The sequence below is a fragment of the Notamacropus eugenii genome, chromosome 6, assembly GCF_028372415.1.
Source record: "Notamacropus eugenii isolate mMacEug1 chromosome 6, mMacEug1.pri_v2, whole genome shotgun sequence".
NCBI classification, from domain to species: domain Eukaryota; kingdom Metazoa; phylum Chordata; class Mammalia; order Diprotodontia; family Macropodidae; genus Notamacropus; species Notamacropus eugenii.
Window position 1 is genome coordinate 60,152,179 of NC_092877.1, and position 21,257 is coordinate 60,173,435.

At 37.9% G+C, this 21,257-nt stretch overlaps 1 protein-coding gene across 1 annotated transcript in view; it reads left to right on the forward strand.

Moving 5' to 3' along the window:
* The window catches only part of C6H4orf50 (chromosome 6 C4orf50 homolog), a 156,770-nt gene that overhangs the window by 112,962 nt on the left and 22,551 nt on the right, over positions 1-21,257 (forward strand). The window contains exon 17 of the mRNA XM_072621421.1: positions 16,548-16,629. Coding sequence (XP_072477522.1) covers positions 16,548-16,629 — 82 coding nt within the window. The remainder of the gene's footprint in view (positions 1-16,547; positions 16,630-21,257) is intronic.

Sequence of the window (21,257 nt, forward strand, 5' to 3'; positions counted from 1 at the left end):
TTTGTGTTACAGACCGCTTTGAAAGTGTGGTGAAGTCTTTAGGTCCTTTTTCAAAATCTTGATTGTTACCTACCTTCGCAATAGAGACAGCCAGTGAAAACTGAAACAGTTCCTGCCTTCAAGAAATTTACATTATATTAGAAGAGATAAGATAAATATATAATCATTAAATTATAAATATTTGTATTTATTATATATTAATATAATATGATGTATATTGTATGCTACATATAAAATTATTAAATAATAATAAAATATATAAATTAAATTATAAATAATATATGCACATAAATTTGTGTGTGAGAGAGAGGAGAGGGAGAGATTTATTTCTATATCTCTCTTTCTATCTATCTCTGTATCCTATTTTTAGTCAATTAATTAACAGTACCTCTAGAGAGAAAATAAAGATATCTAACCAGTTTTAAAGAGGTGACATTGTCAAAGTTCATTGGGAATGGACTCAAAGGAGAAGGAGAAATTCCAAATCAGGCTACTCTCTACCCCTGTGTTCACCCTTCATACATTCCGTTCACATCTGTATTTCTACCATTCCCTATACCTTAAATTCCTTCCTTGCTGCCTCTACCAGTTGCCATCTTGTGCATTGCGCAAGGCCAACCACTTCCAATGTCACCTTTTCAACAAAACTTACTCTGATTCACTCTGGCCAAAATTCACCTTTCTCTCCTCTGGCTTACTTCATTAGCGCTTTGTAACTCTCTATTATTAATAAAGCAACTTTAACAGTGCTTTGTGGTTTACAAAAATCTTCCCTCCTAACAACCCTGGGAAAAAGGTACTATAACTGTTATTCTCCCTGTCTTACAGATGATGAAATGAAGGTTCAGAGAAATGAAAGGAGTTAGCCACCTCATCCAGATAATAACTGGCAGAACGCAGCATAATACCTCAGACTCTTAACTCCAGTATTCTTTCGACTAACCCCATGCCTCTTCTTTCTACCTTAGTTTTCTCACCTGTAAAAGGAGGGGGTTGAACAGTTCCTCTGAAGGCATGTATTAAAGAAAAATGACAGAATAGATAGGACAGATAGGATTGGGGTAGATCACACATGTGTCTTCAAGATAAGGAGAGGTATAGCGTTATATGAATTTTTCATTTGAGAGGATGTTATTATGTGGATACTTGATAAGTTTTTTTAGGAAACTAATGTGACCATACCTTATGTTTACCCAACTAGGCTTTTTCTAAGAGCCAGTCTGCAACTGATCAGATTGAAGCTAACTTTTTGACACATCTATATGTTTCTAAAAGCACAAACATTCAAATGCCTGGGGAGATATATCTACTTAGATACTAAGAAAGGCTCCAACTTTGGCAGAAAACATAAAAAATTAATATTTTTCCAATTATTAAAGTGTTTTGCTATTTTCAAAAAAGCCTCATAGGAAAACTGAAAAAAAAAAGTCATAATGTATACAAACCTAATGGGCATTAGTGTATTGATGACAGAGAAAACAAGTGCGATTTCATTCAATTCAGGCTGCTTTGTTGTAGTGAAAAGAGCATCTGACAATCTGAGAAGACTTAAGCTTGAACCCTGGCTTTGTGTGTAGCTGTGTGATCCTAGGAAAGTCACTGAACATTTCGGAATCATTTCCTCATCTACCTTCCAAGGCTAATAAAGATGAAATGAAACAATGATTGTGGAAGAGCTTTGTGAGATGGAAATGAAAAATGAAAGAGTTGAGCAAGATGATCTAAGGTTCATTCCAGCTCTAAATCTGTGTTCCTGGGAACTCTTCAATTAGACAGCATTGATTTCATTCATTGATTGGCCATTCCAAATGCATCTCCGTAGCCATCCTTCAGAGTATTCTAAGGATATTCTATCTGTTTTAATTTGTTCATTTAATTGTAGATTTTCTTTCCACTGGTCCTGAGCATCCAGGACTTGTGTCTGACATGCTTTACAATAAAAGGGTTATTAGATTATATTAGTGCCGAGCTCCTTCCATTTCCCAGGTTTCATGGTTCTTTCTCTGAATTACACATAGAACCATGTCTAAAAGGACATTGATGACATTGCCCATTTCCCTGTGTGTCTGCTGTCTGGAAGAGGACTAGAGAGGAAAGAAATTCAACTGGAAATACCTCTTGGTCTCAGAACTTCATATTCAGTAGGGCTGAGATCAAAGGTGTGTTGAACCCACTTCAAACAGCTCAGAAGAGTCTATTGTTAAATTTTCAGTGAAAGCATTTGCATCTCAGAAATTAAGTAATGCTACAAATCAGGCTTGATTTTTTTTTTATTTTGTTGATTGTCTAGACTTTTAAAAGGGATGGAGAAAATATTAAAAACGCAGATTGACTTAAAAGCATGTCAGGTGTACATTGCTCTGTGGCCCCCCAACTTGATTATTAAATATTTACCAACACACCCCTGACCAGGACGCATCTAGTTGGTTTCGAGGATGGGGGTGGGGGGTGATGTTGGAGTGAGGAAGACCTGAGTTCAAATCTGACCTCAGATACTTACTAGCTATGTGACCCTGGGCAAGTCATTTTACCTCTGTTTGCCTTAGTTCATTAAAAAAGGAAATGCTGAATGATTCCAGTATCTTTGCCAAGAAAACCCCAGGGACAGTATTGGTGTGCTATGGTCCACGGGGTCACAAAGAGTCACATACAACTGAAGGATTGAAGAACAACACACTCCTGTCCAAGGCCTGCTGTGTAATCACTGAAGGAAAATATTCTGAGAATTATTTAATTAGAAAATATCTGTTATGCTTAGTTTTTGTTCACATGAATGGGGAGCTAAAGGGAAGCAAAGTAAGATAATGGAATGAGGCAGCTATATATGCAGGAGTTTATGGAATTAGGACAAAGGACTTATGGTCCAGTAGAGAAAGCATTGTACTAGCAGCTGGGGATCTGGGTTTAAATCAAAGCTCTGTTTCTTTAAAACAATGTGCATGTCTTAGCTTCTCTGAGCCCCGTCTATAAATCCTGATCTAAATTCCCCATCTATAAATTGAGGAGACTAAACTAGATGGTCTCAAAGGTCCACTTCAGTTCTAACATTTCATGTTCTACAGTCCCTTCCAGCTGTGACAATATATGCTCTAAGGACATTTTTAATCCTAACATTCTATCCCAGTTCTTCTACTTACTAGCCATTTAAACTTGAGAAAATGACTTTCTGTGGGCAGCTTGCGTTCCTCATCTGTAAAATAAGAAAATAGACCAAATAACAGCTAAGAACTAGCATTTACATAGCACTTTGAGGTTTGCAAAGCATTTTGACCATCACAATAATCCAGGAAGATGTGTTATTATCATCCTCATTTTATGGATGCAGAAACTGAGGTTACATGAAGTTAAATGACTTACTCAGGGAAACTCAGCTAGGAAGTGTCTGAGGCTGGATTTGAACTGAGGTCATCTTGACTCCAAGTCCAACAGTCTCCTCACTATGCTATCCGGATGGCTTTAACAGTGTATCTCAAAAGTCTTAGTACAATTTTAAACTTTAATAGCTCAAGACCGTGTAAAACTTTTGGACATCTCTAGCCTATGATTGCAGCAGAGCAAAACAAAGGAAACAAATGAGATAGGACAAGACCAAACAAACAAAAATGATCCATGTAGCTTAGATTCAGAGAAAGTTAAATTCCCTTTGGCAGTGGGGTTAAGGTAAACATTGCCTTTTTCTTATTACTAATTCTATCTAGGATTTCCTCCCTTAAACACAGAAACCAACAAATCTCAGTTGGTGCAGATGTAAAGTTGACTTTTTAATATCTTTAGTTTTGAGGAAGTAGCAGGTGGTTGAGGTACCTGCAGTAGCAAGAGGGTAAAGCTGCTTTGTTTTTGCTGTTTGTCCTTCATTCTCAAAGAGGACCATGACATCAGAGAGATGAAGCCATGACATGCAAGTGAACTGGATTTAAGTGAGGGAGGGTTGTGTAAAGTCACCAGTCTTACTTTCTTCTATGGAGCCACCTGGGTCCAGTGGCAATATCTAGATCAGGATAACTGGAGATGGCCCTGGATGTAATGGGAGACCTTGGCCTTTTTAAGCTAAGATCTTCCTCAAGTGTCAGTTTGACTAAGGCAACACCCATTCAGTGATTAACGCTAGGTAAGAAATGAGGCAAAGAATGCCCTCTTTTACCTAGTCAAAATACAACAAACTGGGCAGTTCCAGTTGGGCAGCACAGCTCCCTCCCTCCCTCCCTCTCTTCCTTCCTTCCTTCCTTCCTTCCTTCCTTCCTTCCTTCCTTCCTTCCTTCCTTCCTTCCTTCCTTCCTTCCTTCCTTCTTTCCTTCTTTCCTCTCCTTTCCTAAGCAGGCCATTTATCTTATCTTCATTCATTAGAAATAGGGAAGGATTTCTTCTCCTAAGATACAATAGTGTCATTCTTTGAAATCTCAGCTGTCCACCCCAATACGTGTAATGAATAATATAACAACTACATCCTGTATTATTGGAAATATGATTGATCTCTATCTTTGGTGTAGCATTTTTAGTGAAAACATTTAGGTTGTGTACCTACAAAAAGAAAGAGGAGGAAGGGAAGCTTATTGGAGAGTTGAGGGTCTACCTGAAAAATCTGCTGCATTCCCCTTTCCTACTCAATATAATGCTGCTATGCTGGACTCATATCATGTGTTAGAGGAAAAGCACTGGACCTAAAGTTAGAAATGTGAGAGCCAGAATTAATATTTGAGCCATTTAAACTTCAGGTTTTATGGAAGGCCATAGACAAGAATCATATAGTGTGAGATGGAACGGATGATTTATAATCTGGACTGGTTGAGTATCCATAAATTACATCACAGATGCATTGAAATATTAGATTAGTATTATATAACTATTATAAAAGCAACCAATTTGATTGAGAAGCATCTCAAACAAATTATTTTCATGTCAGGAAGGACAATCTCGGTCTCCCTCATTAAGCCCTATGTTTTCCATTTCAGAGACAGAATACTATCCAGACTATATGGGGAAGAAAGGGCCAACCCATGGTGGCAGTTCTGATGTCCTAATATTCACTTTGAAATTCCCTTCCATTCCATTCAATAAACATTTTTAAATGCTTACTACCAATCTGAGGCTTTTGTTCAGGGGGATATTTTCTGTTGCAATCGTTTCTCTTTCTGTAGATAAGCTCTCTGAGGCACAGAGTGTATCAATACTCTGTACATAACACAGTGTACATAAGTGTTTTAAAAATGTACACTGCAAGCTAATTTTGAAAGGTCTATTTTTATTCTTTTCCTTTCCTTGTTTTTTTTTTTTTTTAAAATCTACACCGAGAGAAACACTAGTCTAAGATTGACTGTACTGATTTAATAGAAACTTGGAATAGTAGAAATAGAAGAGACTAAGGACATGAAATTTTGGCAGTGGAAAGGACCTCAGTGCTGCAAATTCATGTCCACTCCTGTTGTTCTTCATTCCTCTCCAAATTCCAAGTCCATTAGGAGACCTCCTTCCAGAGTTACCCCATCCATGTGCTCCAGAGACAATCAGAAATTCAAGACTATATCATTTAGAGGTGAGATATAGCGATATGGAGAATTCTCTTCTCATTGCCTCCAGATGCTGAACTAGCTGGTGGGTGATACTATGGTCCACAATCTCAAGAGCTTGGAGGCACCTACTTTGGAGTGTCACCCTGTGTCTCCATTCTCCCAAGTTCCACAAATCATGGTCCAGCCAATGGGCCAAATCAACCGTTCAGGGATCTGCATATAAAACACTCACTTATACACCAACTCACGATGTCTCACTGTTTCCAGCACCTGTAGTCACTTTGATCACAATGCTCTCTGTCCACACTGTTATGTGCACACCCTACAACCTTCAGGTCAGCTTGCTAGCCATGCCTACTCCACTGATTGCCAGTATCAAGAGAATGATCATTTGTGTCCAGAGGGGAATTATCAAAACTGTCAGAAGCTGAGAGCTTGTCTATTTAGGTACACAGCCATTCCTTCCCCTTTCAGGGTGCATGAGAAGTCTCTCCTTTTCCCCATTCTGCTTCCTTCCTTGGGCTGGAGGCTGTGTATATCAAAGTATTATGGGAGTAGGGAAACAAATGGTGCTCCCTTCTACCCAGCTGCAGTGATCCTTTTAATATGCATTCTGGGAAAAAGTTTCCCCACATTCAGTACATTCATAGGGGATCTCTTTTTCCAAAGCATGGTAGTTGTGCTTCCTCAACTCTTAGACTTTAAGCAATTATTTCTCCTTCTGAGTACCCACTCCCCCAATATTTTGGAATGTTTTTTCTCCTCTTTCTATTTAGTTGCTCTCTTTTCTCACCTCTCTTCTTATCTGCTTTCTTCTTTAGCTACTCCTTTTCCCTTTTCTTCTCAGAATTAGTCTTTTACTCTTCCAAGGAATTCTCTAACCCAAGATCTTCCATCTTCATCTCTTCCACTTTGTCAACTTACTACTAGTGCTAAACAAAATATTTCCAACTTCCCCTTGGTCTATTCTCTCTACAGAGGACCTTGCGGGATTAGCTCCTTCCAAGGTACACCCTCCCCTTGGATTTGGAAGACTTCTAAGTCACTTTCTTCTACCCAAAAACTTGATCATAGGCATTGAAGCTGTATCCCCTTTGGTTACTCCAGGTTCAGACTCTTGTTGCCAAATAGAAATCAATGGGAAGTCTTTGCTCTGAGTTGGGTTTATAGAAAGACTCCTATCAGTTAAGTGTAGGGTACCAATTGTACAAATGTGAAAAAGCCCTCCCACATCAAAAATCTCTCATCACTTGTCCCCAGAGACTGGAATGGGGAAGACATGAAGTCCTAATGTGAAGAGAGTCTTACTGGATAGTTTCAGAGGATGGGGCACCTACCTCTCTTCCTGTTTCCCCAGTCCTATACTCTTCCTCTTTCCCCTGAGTCATAGTTCACCTAACCTTCTGGGGATCCACTTCTGAACATACTCATGAGTGCAAGAACTGATTCACATGCTCAGCTTCCACACTGTCTTTCCGATGCATACCACCAAGCGGTCCAACTAGAACACTAACTCTCCACTGACATCCTACTCTTTAGACACACCAGATTCTATGTTCTCGAGAACTGGTTTCTTAGTTATGCCTTTTTCACCAATAACCACTCTTAGAAAAATGTTCTTATTGACTTCTTTGTGACCCCAGAATTACATAGTAATGATCAATGACTACAAATCCTTTCCTACTACAGTATGTGGCTGTTTCTTCCTCAAGACTCTATTAATTCAAATGTAGAATTTGAGAACTGCAAATAGAAATTAGAGATCTTCTAGTTCAAAGTTCTAATTTAGAAATGAGGAAATTTCAGGCTAGAGTGGTAAAGTGTCTTGCCTATAATAATATAAAAATATTGCTCTGTTGTTGAAATTTGATATGCCCAAGTAGATTATAAAATAGAGAAAACTAATTACTTTTCTACTATGTTAAAAGATACTAGCAATCCTAGTGCTCTGAAATGTACTATAATCCTAAATTCTTCAAGATTTTTCCAAATTGATTCTTAATGAACTTTGGAAAATCCTTTGAGGAACATTCATTCAGATTTACAAATATTTTGTTTTATCACATATATATTTTAAAATACATTATTTTTTATTAACTTGCTTGTTACCTATGGATTAAGTAAAGAAACAATTGCTCATGTCTCTGTCTCAGTCCATGCCTTTCATTCCCTGATTGATAGGCTCCAGTAGTTCTCTTTGTGGTAAGTGACAAGATCTGAACAACTGGACAATAACATGAACAGTGTAAAGAAAACTGAACAAGATATAGAGGTTTGTGCTTCAGTTCTGTCACCAGCTTTGTCTGAACTTGGATAAAAATAAATTGATTTTTTCTGAGCCTCATCTTTCAAACTGTGAAATGAGTGAGTTAATGATAATTATAACCCCTCCTTCACGACATAGTGAGGATCAAATGAAATATTGGCTATGAAGGTGTTTTTGCAACCCTGAATTACTATACAAGCATAACCTATTGCAAAAGCTTAACATCCTGGACTTTGTCTTGGGAGCTAGGATGACAGCTAGATTATGTTTCTTTTGGCATTATACAGATTTATTATAGTCCATAATTCAGGACTTTAAAGAAAATTCTCTGAGAGCAGTACTAGAAGTACTTCAATTCTCTTCAAAGTAAATAAAATGATTAGAAGAACTGAAAGAATTGAAAATCATTTGAAAGAAGGAGAAATGCCTAAAAGCTTTGGTATGTTCATTTTTAAAGTTCCCTCTCCCTACAACCAAGTGTATTTACATAGTTAAGATCTCTTTTTAAAAATCTTTTCCTAGTGCAGGTCATATACGAGTTGTCATAGAAACTCAATTTCAGAAAAATGAGAGGAGAGATCTGTTTTATAGGTATAAAACATAAGCAGGGCATATATAGCATGACTTCACTAGGGATAATAAGTGGTAGTAGGCTCATCGAACTTAGAGTTAGGAGGGACCTTATAAATAATATAATATAATACAGTACAATACAATATAACAATGTAACATAACGTAAAATAGCATAACATGATATAATATAATATAACATACTATAACAAAATATAACATAACATAACATAATATAATAAATAATTCCAGATACTCCCATTTTTATAAAAGAAAACTAATACCCCAAGAGAGAAAATGACTTGTTCATAATCATGCAGGTAGTAAATAGCAGAGCTAGTATTCAAACCTTGGTCATCTAATTCCAAATCCAATTCTCTTTGCATAGGTCAGTCTACTAGATACATGTCATAATCTACTGTGATTTTCTTTTTCATGTCCTGGATCAGTCCCTAGTCTGGAGCATATGAGATGTCAGGATGAAGCAAGTCTTGCCTCTGAATTTAGGTCCATTACATAGGTATTTATATCTTCCTGAGATAGCCTTAGAACTATTCTCTCAGACAAAAATTAGAGCTAATTTTGATTTGTTCTATTTGTGGTCAATATAGCCTCCATGCTTGCCATTTCTGCTCCCTCCTTCAAATTCCCCTTAATATGTGCTGTCTTCTTTACAACTCATTAAAGGCAGGAACTCTTATACTTGTGTTTGTATCTCCAGCATTCAGTCCATCAACAAACTTTTATTAAGCACTTACTTATAGGCCATGCACTGGGCTAAGCACAGTGGATACAAATAAAAAAAAGAAAGACAGTTCCTGTCCTCAAGGAGCTTAGAATCTAATGAGAAGAAAATACACAAAAGAAAGCTGAAAAGCAGGGAAGGAAAGTATCCAAGGGCATGATGGAAAAGTCCAAACAAATGAAGAATCTAGAACATAGAAAGCCATTAGCTAAATAAAGTGCTATCCCTTAATAAACACTATCCATCTTCTAAATATCTATCTATCTATCTATCCATCTTTCTATCATCTATCTATCTATCTGTCTGTCTGTCTGTCTATCTATCTATCTATCTACCTATGCCTCATAAACTGAGCAGCTCTGGTTAATTTTTCACCTCCTATGTATTACCCCACAGGCAGACACAATGGTTCCACTTTCAAGTCTGCCCATTCTCTTAGTAGTAGATGAATGAGACCATTCCCTGGGTGAAGAGCAGGAATACAAAAGTATTCCAAGGAGACAGACACCACTTCACACAAATGAATGAAAGGTAGTGATATCCCAACAGTATACGCAAGTAGGTTCCTGAGTTGCATGGTCCTATGAGCATTGCAAATGAAATGCACAATCAATTTTTATTGAATAATAAATTGCCTTTATGGAGCAGAGGCAAGCATCCAAATCATTTTTACCAACGCACAAGGTGATGATTTTAAAGAATTAGGAAGAGGGGGAAGGGAGGTTTTCAGCAAATGGTAACTCATACCAGTTGTATTCTCATATCTACTTTTCTTTCCTTACCTCATACTTATATTTATGTGCTTTCTCTGTCCTAAGGTTCACTTGAGATATTCTGAGGGGATGCATGAAGTATTTGTTGTCCTGGGTTTTCTAGATACTTTCTCTATATTAAGTTAATGCATCAGAAAATAATATCTAGACTGTGTAGCATATTTATTCCACATGGAAACTGGTTAAGTCTAAATATTATGTTCTATATAATCAGCTTTTGTAAAGCATAGAGATTAAAAATAGTGATTTGAATGTTTTCTGCAAACTACAGTCGAGGGCCAATCAATCAGTCAACACTTAGCTGTCTACTACATGCAAGGCACTATACTAAGCTCTGGGGATAAAAGAGTGTACAAAAGACAGTCCTTGCCTCAAGGCGTTTACAAATTTAAAGCTAGAAAATGACTTTGGAAATTATCCAAGTTCACTCCTCTTATTTGAGGGATAAGGAAACTGAGATATAAGGAAGTAAAGTCACTTATTTAAGAGATTGGATCCAGGCCCTCTAATGCTTCCTCTCCTTGCTGTAGAGAACCTATAGAAAACATTAATTTAGTTCCAGAAAAAAAGTTGTCTCTCCACATGAATGTGTTTGCTTCTTTCTTTTCTATCAAGGTGGTTAAAAATTATATAATCCAGCATGCTTGGGTGTTCACAGCTAATTCTAATGCTCAACTTCAGTAATCAATCATTGATGTATTGTTTGATTGATTAAAAGGTCCTAGTAACAGCATGGCACAATGGAAAGAACTCTGGTTTTGGAATCAGAGGTCCTGTGTCAGTTTCTCTTTCTGATGCATGTTAGCTGTACAACTTTGAGCAAGTCACTTAACCTCTCTAAACCTCAGTTTCCTCACCCATAAAGTGAGAGGGGATAGATGAGGTTGCCTATTAACCCTATATAGATGATCCTGCGAATGCTTCTATTATCTCTAAGCAATGAAGACTGATCCTGAAATTTTGCCTATTTTAGCCAGGCCATCAAAATTATAAGGACTATAGTAGGGGATCTCTTGGGAGATGTCTATAATAATGAGAGTAGAACCCTTCATACTATGTCTCATTTAACTTCCCAGGCCATGGTTGAAAAACTAGCTAAGATGGCAACTGTTTCTATAGCTGGTGGCCAAGTTATTATTATTAACAAAATTAGTGTTCCTAGTATTATCATTAACAAATAAAATACATTAACATAATATAAATTATGCATGCTTTAATTTTTATTAAACACCTTTCTTAAAACAACCTTGTGAGGCAGATGGAACAATCATTATTATCCTCATTTTACAGATGAGGAGACTGAGGTCCAGTGAGGCAGCTTTCCTTGTTCATTCACATATCTAGTGTCAGAATGAGGGCTCTGTATTGGAAAGAACATTGGATTTGGAGTCAGAGGGGGTGGGTTGCCAACCTGGCTCTAACATTTATTTATTACCTTTGTAACCTTTGGCAGATTACTTGACTCAGATGATCTCTAAAGTCCCTTCCAGCTCTGATCCTAATCTAATTACTATATGACCAATAAGCCCAAACTCAGTGTTTTGTTTTGTTTTTAATCTGTGTCTTTCATGTGAAAGAGAAAGTAGACTTAATCTGTTGTAGTTATGGTCCCTGAGACCAGATCTAGGACAATTGGGTTGAAATTTCAGAACATTAAATTTCAATATGGAAGGAGATGTTTCCTAGCAATTATTATAGCTGTCAGATAATTCCTGAGTGAGGTCCCAGATTCTGAAGACGTTCAAACAGAGCAGTCTCTTCCCAGAGCTGGAATTCCTACAATTAGACACTGTGTTATACCAGATGTTGTCTTCAGTCCCTTCCACCATTGTAATTCTATAAACCCCATGCTTCATTTGTCTGTGCAAGTTTTTAATTCCAATCCCTGTAGGGCAGCATTGTGTATTTTTATTGACCCAATGCCAACTCAGCTGGTTTAATAGGGAGAAATGAAGTCAAGCAGCATTATTTCCCCCTGTAAAAACCTGTCACACAGGGCCTTATAAGCACAAGCACTCAATAAATATTTGCTGATTGATTTTTCGAAAAGATAGCTGGTTTGATTTCTTTCTTCCTCCCTTCTCAATCACAGAGCCTCAGAATTCAAAGGGATATCATAGGTCACATTCAACCTGTACTTGAATCTCTGCTGCATCATTCTTGGCGATTGAGTTATCCCGTCTCTCCTTGAAGTATACCAGTCATGGGGACCTGATCACCTCATGAGAGAGGTCCATTTTACTTTTAGACAGCTCAATTTTTAGACAACAACAATGCCCTTCTTATAAACTTCCACTCATTGCTCTTACTTCTATCCACTGAGCCTAAGCAGAACTAATCTAATCCTTAATTTAATAGGGACAAAAAGTGTAATAAGGATAAATTGGAACATTTAGGTTCAAAAACTCAACTTCCTAATATAAGATGGGAGAGATGTAGAGAGATAACATTTTATTTGAAAAAAAGTCTGATGGTTTTAGCAGTTTTCAAGGTCAATAAGAAAGGTCAATAGAAAGCTAATATGATCTTAGATTATGTTAAGAAAAGCATGATGCTGAGATCAGACTGAAGCAGGTACCATTGCAGTCTGCCTTGATCAGACCAAATCTGGAGCACTGTGTTCACTTCTGAAAGCTACATTTTAGGAGGGTTAGTGATATTTTGGAGAGCACACAGAGGAAGTTAGGGTGGTGAAGATCCTCAAAATCAGGGATGTTAAACCCCAAAGTGTGGCCTGAGCTAGATTAAAATGTATTAGGGAAATGTTTTATAAAATAAATGAAAATACAATACAACAGAGATGATGTTAGTTTATAGTTTTCTAAGCCAATATATGCCTGCAGCGATCTGTTTCTACTTGAATTTGACACAATTGCTCAAGATCATGCTAAGTGAAGATTGCTTGAAGGAACTGGGAATATTTATCCTGGGGAAGAGACGACTTGATATCTATTTCCAAGTTTGTAAAGGGCTGTCTTGTGAAAGAAAGGTTAAACTTGTTCTGCTCACTTCTGGCAGACAGAATTAGGAGAACCGTGTAAAAATTGCAGAAGGAGGCAGATTTTGGCTTGATATGAAGCCAAATGTCTTACCAATTTTCTGCAGAGGTATTCAAAAGTTGACTTGGCTGCCTCAGTGGCTTATGGCTCCCCTCTCACTTCAGATGTTCTAGGAAGGATTGAATAACTACTTGCTGGGATCTCATAGGGCAAAATTTTGTTTGAGGAATAAATTGTACTAGATGTCTCTGAGACCCTTTCTATCTCTGTTGCTCTGTAATTCTTTCCCTTGAGAGTTCTTCAAATCTTGAGGGTAGAGACCCTCTTTACTGGCCTCATGTGGTTTCCCTTCTCTAGGCTTAAAAGTCTCAGTTCCTTCTGATTAACTAGTTAATCTCCAAATTAAGTAACTGTTTGAACTGACCCAATGGCCTTGCTGCTGGGGTGCTGGACAGATGCAACTGCATAGTCCAGAGTTAAACTCTGCCACCCAGGCACTAACCTTGCTGTTTTCCCCTCCTCCTTACAAAAGATTTGCTTCATCTCTAGAGAAAGGCCCCAGTTTTCCTCTCTGTGTCTTAAAGCTGGAAAAAAGGCCCTGACAGCTACTGCCGCCTGCTTTGTTGAGTCAGCTTTGTTGTATCCTTGGAGTGGGTATAGCAAAGTATTGGCTGAATTTTAAGCATGAAAAACCCAGCCTCTGAAATTCCACTTGGCTTATTTCCCCCCACTCCTGGAGGACAAAAGAGGTTTTGTTTGTGCTCAAAGTCCGACAAAGAGTTTGGCTACAAAATGAACTGAGCCGCCAGTGAAGGAAATACAGCATTTTAGGTGACAGAATGGGCTGCCTCAGACTAAGGAAGTGAATGTTTTAATGAGATGTCATCTACTGAGCTATTCACCAGATCATTGACTTAGAACAAAATGGAAACTTTGAATTCATCTAGTCCAACCTCTTCATTTTACAAATGAGGAAACTGAGGCCCATTGCACTTAAGTAATTAGCCTAGAGTTACATGAATGAAAAATGGCAGAGCCAGGATTTGAATTCTGGTCCTTCAACTATACTGCTCCATGGAAAAGTCTTCTTTTGGGCACTTAGAGAATCATAGAATGTGGCAACTGCATGGAACTTTAGAGATCCATTGGGGTACATTGGTAAGAATGCCAGATTTGGAATGAATGACCCTGAGTTCGAATCTTAGCTCTGCCACTAATTACCTGTTTGATGCTGTAGCAGTCTTGAGAGGAGTTGAGAAAGGGGAGCAGCCATGGTATCAGAAATGGCCCAAAGGAGAAGGAATCTTAATGGCTCAACCAACTCACCTCCCTGACCACTACTAGCACTTCTACCTATTCTGGATAAACCATATTGAGGGTAGGTGAGTGCCAGTGATCAGCAGGCCAAGAAGGAAGGATTCAGGCAAGAGGAAATCATAAGAATAAGGGAGCTAGAGGGGACCTGAGAGATCATTGAATTCATCCCTGTCATGTTCCAAATGAAGAAGCTGAAACTCAGAAATATTGGTAGAGCTTGGGTTTGAACCCATTGGTCTTTCCATTATTTCATACAGTGTCAGGAAGGGAAGTGCTGGCAACATGGAAGGAAGGGACATTCTTGTAGCTGGCTACTTGGTGGGGGTGACCATTCATAAATGAGCTCATGATAACCTATTGCAGGGAATCTAAAGCCCCTGGAAGGAACAGAAGACACAGGATCTCAGAGTGAGAAGAAATCTCAGAAGCAACCTTTACACAAACAGGAATCTCCCCTACAAAAATCTAACAAATGCAGTCAACCCTTGCTTGAAACCTTCCAGTGATGGGGAACTCATTACCTTTAGAAGTAGTTCATTATCCATTGTTCATGAAAACAAATGAAAATCAGAAAATCAGAAGACGGCCACGTGAAGGATGAGCTAACTATTCGCAATATATATGAGAAATTCTCTCCAGCTTCTGAGCTATATTGTCTCTGTGAATTACGCTGCTGTCTGGACTGGCAAGCTCAAAGCTAACCCCATCTCCCAAAATCTTATGAAGTCACAGTTGGCTTTTATACACTAATTGGATAGATTTGAAAGGACCTAAACATAACCCCAGCTGGAATCCAGAAAAGGCCACCACTCTCCTTTCTCTTCCAGAAACTCGGGTTTTGAAAATCGAATTCTGTATCATCACAGAGACCTAGGAACCTGAATTAAAGGCAGAGTGACATTTAATCTTGGAGTTTCAGTTTACATGCTGACAGAAGGAGGAGCTTGTTCATTAAATGCTCAAGTGGAAATCCTGGTGTGAAATCTCTGATTTCCTCACTATTGAGGGATCTTTTAATGACATAGACGCGTAAAGCTATTCATTAAGAGACAAGTGAAAGAATTTGTTTGTCCACATCATAAAAAAAAAATTATTATTTCCAGGCCAGAAGTGAGAATATAGTTTGCATAGTATCTGTATCAGTTCTCCTTGACTAGTCTTTAAAAACAAAACAACATCAATAGCAATTTTACAGCATTTAATGTTTGCAATGCATATTTTATAGAAATCAAAATCCTCACACCATCCCTGCTAGATATATGGAGCGCACCCCATCAGTCCCATAGAAGCTAAGGGATTTGGCTAGTAATCACCAGAGGCAGGATTTGAACTCTGGCTTAACTTAACTCCAACTCCTTACACTCCCTCTGCTATACCATTTAGCTCCTTGACAATTAATTATTGTGAATAATTGAGGTGTTGTGTAGTGTAGGGGGAAGAGCGCTGAAACTGAACTTCTGGAGTCATATATCTGGCTCCTCCATTTGCCTACCATGTGACTTTGAGTAGCTTTTCTGAGCCTCAGTTTCCTCATGTGTAAAATAGGGATTTATATGTATGTATATATACATACATACATACATATATATACATATACATATATACACGTGTGTGTGTATTTCTTTATTATACTTCTTAGGGTGATTGTGATACAAAATGTCTTTAAATAGATTATAAAAGTAATGCTGTTGTGCTGAAATACTTAAGGCTTGAGTATTTGTTTGTATGAGGTGAGTAAGCGCTCTTTTCTTTTCCCTCTGAGGAGCATGTCAATATTTGTGATTAGAATAGTAATTTGATTACTCTGACTGAGGTGATGGGAACTATGTATATGAAAGTTTTTCTTATAAAATATTTTTCCCAACTTTTTATTAACAATTCATTATCTTTCATTGCTCTTACTTTCATATCATAATTCCTTGCCATTTAATTTTTATTTTTGTTTAAATTAATAGAGATAAATGGAACTTTAGGTTAAAAGCGATATTAAAAAGTTATATACAGTGGTATTATGAAGTGAAAGAGATCTGGATTTTGAGTGAAAGGATACAGGTTTGAATTCTGCTTCAGTTGCTTAAAGACCTATATTACTATGAACAAATTCTTTAACTTATCTGGCCTTCAGTGTCCACCTCTGTCAAGTAAGGCAATTGGACTAGAAAATGTATCAGATCCTTTCCCTCTTTCAAAACTATTTTCCAAAATATGAACAGTTGGTCCAATAAATAGAAGTCATCATTTAGAGACCAGAACACTCTCTCTCTCTCTCTCTCTCTCTCTCTCTCTCTCTCTCTCTCTCTCTCTCTCTCTCTCTCTCTCTCTCTCTCTCTCTCTCTCTCATTAATGGAAGTGTGTGTTTGGGGTTTGTAGGTGACTGGAAGTCGAAGATTAGCCCCATCAGCCTCTTGTAAAAATGCTCATGACGGAGGACCAAAGAAGACAGGAAAAAACAGTAAGTGTCAGACACGGTTCATTATTTGTTTGGGATCTGCTAACAAACATTTTGACTCAGCTAAACTCATTGCAGCTGTGCTGTGTTCCTTTGCTTAGGTGAGGATGCTCTTGTTTCCATGGATTGTTTCCCTACTGCGCTCTCATCTGTTCTATGACACTCAAAGGTCTTTAGTCTTGATTTTCTGAGGATTTCTTATTGCTTCATTTCATCCGTGGGAAATCCTTGGCAAGTAGGCAAAATGCCAGACACTTCAAAGCAACCATTCTTTCTTGAATGGTTTTGTTCCCATGGAAGTGTACCAGGTCAGATTTCATTTAGGCGTGCAGTGTAGTGGAAAGGATGATGCACTGGGAATCAGGGGAGATCTGGGTACTAATTTAGGTTTTTTGATAAGGTGGTATAACTTTGGACTGATCACTTCCTTTATCTGAACCTCAGTTTCCTCATTTATAAAATGAGAAGATTGGACTATGTGATCTCCAAAAAATCCTTTCAGTCCTAATGGTTTTTGTTTCTGTGGTAAAATAATGGGGGAATATCTAAACAATACCTATAAATAGTAACTCTGAAATGTTCAGGAGATTTGATCAAGCACAAAACACACCAGTTTTCAAAGAATCCATCTTCAATTCTCAGTTCTACTATTGTCAAATTGAACAATAAGACTATATTTCTAAACAGAGTTTGCCTTTTGGTCTATTGTATATTTGGAAAGTATAAGAAAATGAAAGATCACTGTGTTATCTTTCTAAGTCCCAGTTTTCCTAGTCTTTTAAGTAAATGGATGGGCATAAATAATCCCTAAAGTCCCCTTTGGTTCCAAAATTCTATATATCCCACATTCAAAATTCCTTCTCAAAGCCAGCATTTTATAAATAAATTGTTCCTCTTTTTATTTGAAAATGCTGCTGCTGACATTGTAGATATTGTGCAGTGGTTAGTGGCTGCAAAGGTCAATCAATGCATGATTAACAGCCCTATCCATTGAGGAAAAGGATAGGGACCAGTGCTTTCCCAGGTGATGGAGAGGGAACAAGTAAGAGAAAATCCCGACTGCTACATTGGGGTCATCTCCAGGTTCTGACTATCGTCTGAGTTATATGAACCATTATAGTAATGCCTTTGTAAGTTCTGAGTAGTCCCAAGTCATCTTGTTCTGTTTTAATAGCTTGTATTCTTTATTCTATAGTTCCTTCAATATGTGGGAAGTTTATGATTCTTTGATGATAATCAAAGAATTTACAAAACCAAACTTTAAATCTCTTAAGAGGAAAAATGTTCGCCTACAATTACATGCATTTACCTACCAATAAATAAATATGTAGACGTATGTTCATTCATGCTTACATATTTGTTGCTGTTATCTGGGTATTAAATTTCAAGAAAGCAAAGAGGAGTGAATGTTGATTTTATCCTAGTCTTTTCATTATATGCCTTACTCTAAGTGCCCCCCTGGAGTTATTTTCCTTAGTAATTATGTATGCTCTCATCCTGGGATCCTTGATGAACAACTTGATGAATGGGAAGACAATTTAACATTTATTGAGTGCCAACAACATGTCAGGCATTTACATAGAAGGAGCCGATTTATGGAGCCCAAGCCTATGTAGATTGTCGTGTGCTCCATAATCAGTACAGTCACACCCAACACAGATGACATGTTCGAACTGATCTTAAATTGATTTCTGTGTTTGTGGATATATTTTAGTGATTATAAGATGAAACACTACAGGACCTAGTATTTATAGAAACATTGAACTAGGGATGGGTAAAACAATATTTCTTGTACTAAAACATCCTGTTTTGATGATAAATGTTAACCACAACTCAGAGATTTTTTTAGTATCGATATTGTTTATTGATAGGGTACGGATCATGTGATCCTTTGATGATGCCAAGCTGTTTTCCAGTACAAAAATTCACCTTCTGATCAAAAATGCTATTTTGGTGATGCTGCATGATTGTCAAGCCCAGAATGTGTTCATTTCCAAAGAATCAGCATTGTGGGTGACTAAAAGGGTAATGGAGAGCTGCATAATGGGCATTAAGTGTATTGCTATGTATTTATGATGAATGAATGAAGGAATAAGCATTTATTAAATATTTGCTATGTTCCAAGCACTATGCTAAGCTCTAGGGATACAAACACAGTCAGTCAGTCAATAAGCATTTATTAAGTGCCTATAATGCGTGAATGGGCAGCTAGGTGGTGCAGTGAATAGAGCACCAGTGCAGGAGTCAGGAGGACCTGAGTTCAAATCTCACCTCAGACACTTGACACTCACTAGCTGTGTGACCTTGGGCAAGTCACTTAACCCCAATTGCCTCATCCTGGGTCATCTCCAGTCATCCTGATGACTATCTGGTCATTGGATTCAGATGGCTCTGGAGGAGAAGTGAGGCTGGTGACCTGCACAGCTCTCCCTCACTCAAAACAAAGTGAAGTGCAAGTCATGTCATCATTTCTCTGATGGCATGGTCTTCTTTGGCAACAAAGAATGCACACACACACATTATGTGTGGAATATCAAGGTGGTTCAGTGGTTAGAGAGCTGAACTTAGAGTCAGGAAGACTCATCTTCCTCAGTTCATATTTGGCCTCAGATATTTACTAGCTATGTGACCCTGGGCAAGTCACCTAACTTTGTTTACCTCACTTTATTAATCTGCAGAATGAGTTGGGGAAAGAAATGGCAAACCACTCCATTACCTTTGCCATGAAAACCCCAAGCGAGGTCATAAAGAGTCAGACACAACTGAAATGACTAAATAATAACAATGTTCCAGACATTATGCTAAATTTGGGGGTACAAAGAAAGGCAAAAAACCAATCCCTATTCCCAAGGAATTCACTGTCTACTGGGGGAGACAAATGTGCAAGCTACCATGTAAAAACAGAATATATGGGGTAAGATAGAGATAATCTCCAAATATAAAAATCAAAGACAGTCTCTGCGCTCAAGGGGCTTATGTTCTAACGACTGAGACAGTGTATAAAAGGAAAGGGTACCAAAGGAGGAAACCTTTGTTCAAAAAGTCACCTGGATGGTGAGTAGCGTTATAAGAAAGTGTGCAAAGGAAATAATATGACATGGATCCTGTCTTCAATGAGTTTAGAATATAAATTATATTAGAGTCAGTAGCAGCAACAGCAGTAGTCATGATAGTGGTGATGATCATTATAGATCACATGTATGTAACACTTTGTATCCATCATTTCATTTGAGTCTAAAAATAGCTCTATGAGATATATACTACAAATTCTGTGCCCTTGAATGGGTCCCTGCCCTTTTCTGGACCAACATTTCTTCTTCTGTTAAATAATGGGACTGAATTAGAGGATCAACAAGATCCCTTGGAGCTTCCAATCCTAGGATCCTTTAAGTGGCAAGGTGGGGACTGAAGCCCAAGGCTGCGACTAAGTCACTCTGTTCCCATTATACAAGTGACCTCACAATCCTGTAAAGATATAAAGATTTAATTTTTTAAGTGGAAAGAAACTGGAAAAAGGGACAGATATTACATGAAGTATTAATGCATTGGATACTTAAAAGTTTCTGCTAACTGCCTTTTGCCCCCCCTCATCCACACTCCCACCCCAACCAGAAAGGAGGTATTGTGAGTGCTATGAAATGCATTTTAGTTGAAGAAAGGAAGGGAAAAATGACTCATTTAAGACTAAACCAATGGTGAGCAGCAGATTCACCCCCCAGGTCTTCTGATTGTCAGCTCTGTGATCTTTCTTACACCCTGGTAGGGCTGTTGTGAAAGAGCCTCCTCAAATGCCACTGAAATCAGTTCTTGCTATTATTACTACTATCCATTGCCCATGATCATGAAACTTTAATAAACCCTGTATGAACGGGCTCTGAATGTTCTGCAATAAACACTTACAAAGGCTCATGCCTGGAGTCAGGGAAACCCCATAATTCAATCTTTTCTCTAGAGTCCAAATGATTGTGTTTTGACATAGAGCACTCAATTTGTGTACATAAGAAAAATGACTTGACCCTGCTGGGTATTTGATCTTTTAGTTTTTAGGCATTTCAATCATATTAAAATGATTTTTGTACCACACAGCTGAACTATTTTTCCAGAAGGGTGAAAGCAACTTTACTATATTTGTAAATCATAAAGAAGGTTTCCATCTCTCTCTCTCTCTCTCTCTCTCTCTCTCTCTCTCTCTCTCTCTCTCTCTCTCTCTCTCTCTCTCTCTCTCTCTCTCTCACACACACACACACACACACACACACACACATATGTGTGTGTGTCCTTGTGTAAAAAATGACTGATTTCTGCTTCTTTATTTCAAGGGTACACAATTTCATCAGTGTTCTTTCAATCCTTTCTGTTTTGATTTGTTTAAATATGAATTATTCATTAATATTGATCACAGCAGACACCCCTCACCCTGTGAAAAAGTTTGTACTTTTGCTTTTCTCCCAGTTTTATAGATGAGGTAACTAAGGTTAGGAGAATTGAAGTGATTGGTCTATGAATATATTTATTTAGGTTTTTTACAAATACTTACCATATGACCTTGGGCAAGCAATTTAACCTTTCAGTTCTGTGTGTGTGTGGAAGGAGGTGAATGTGGTGTGTGTGTGTGTGTGTGTGTGTGTGTG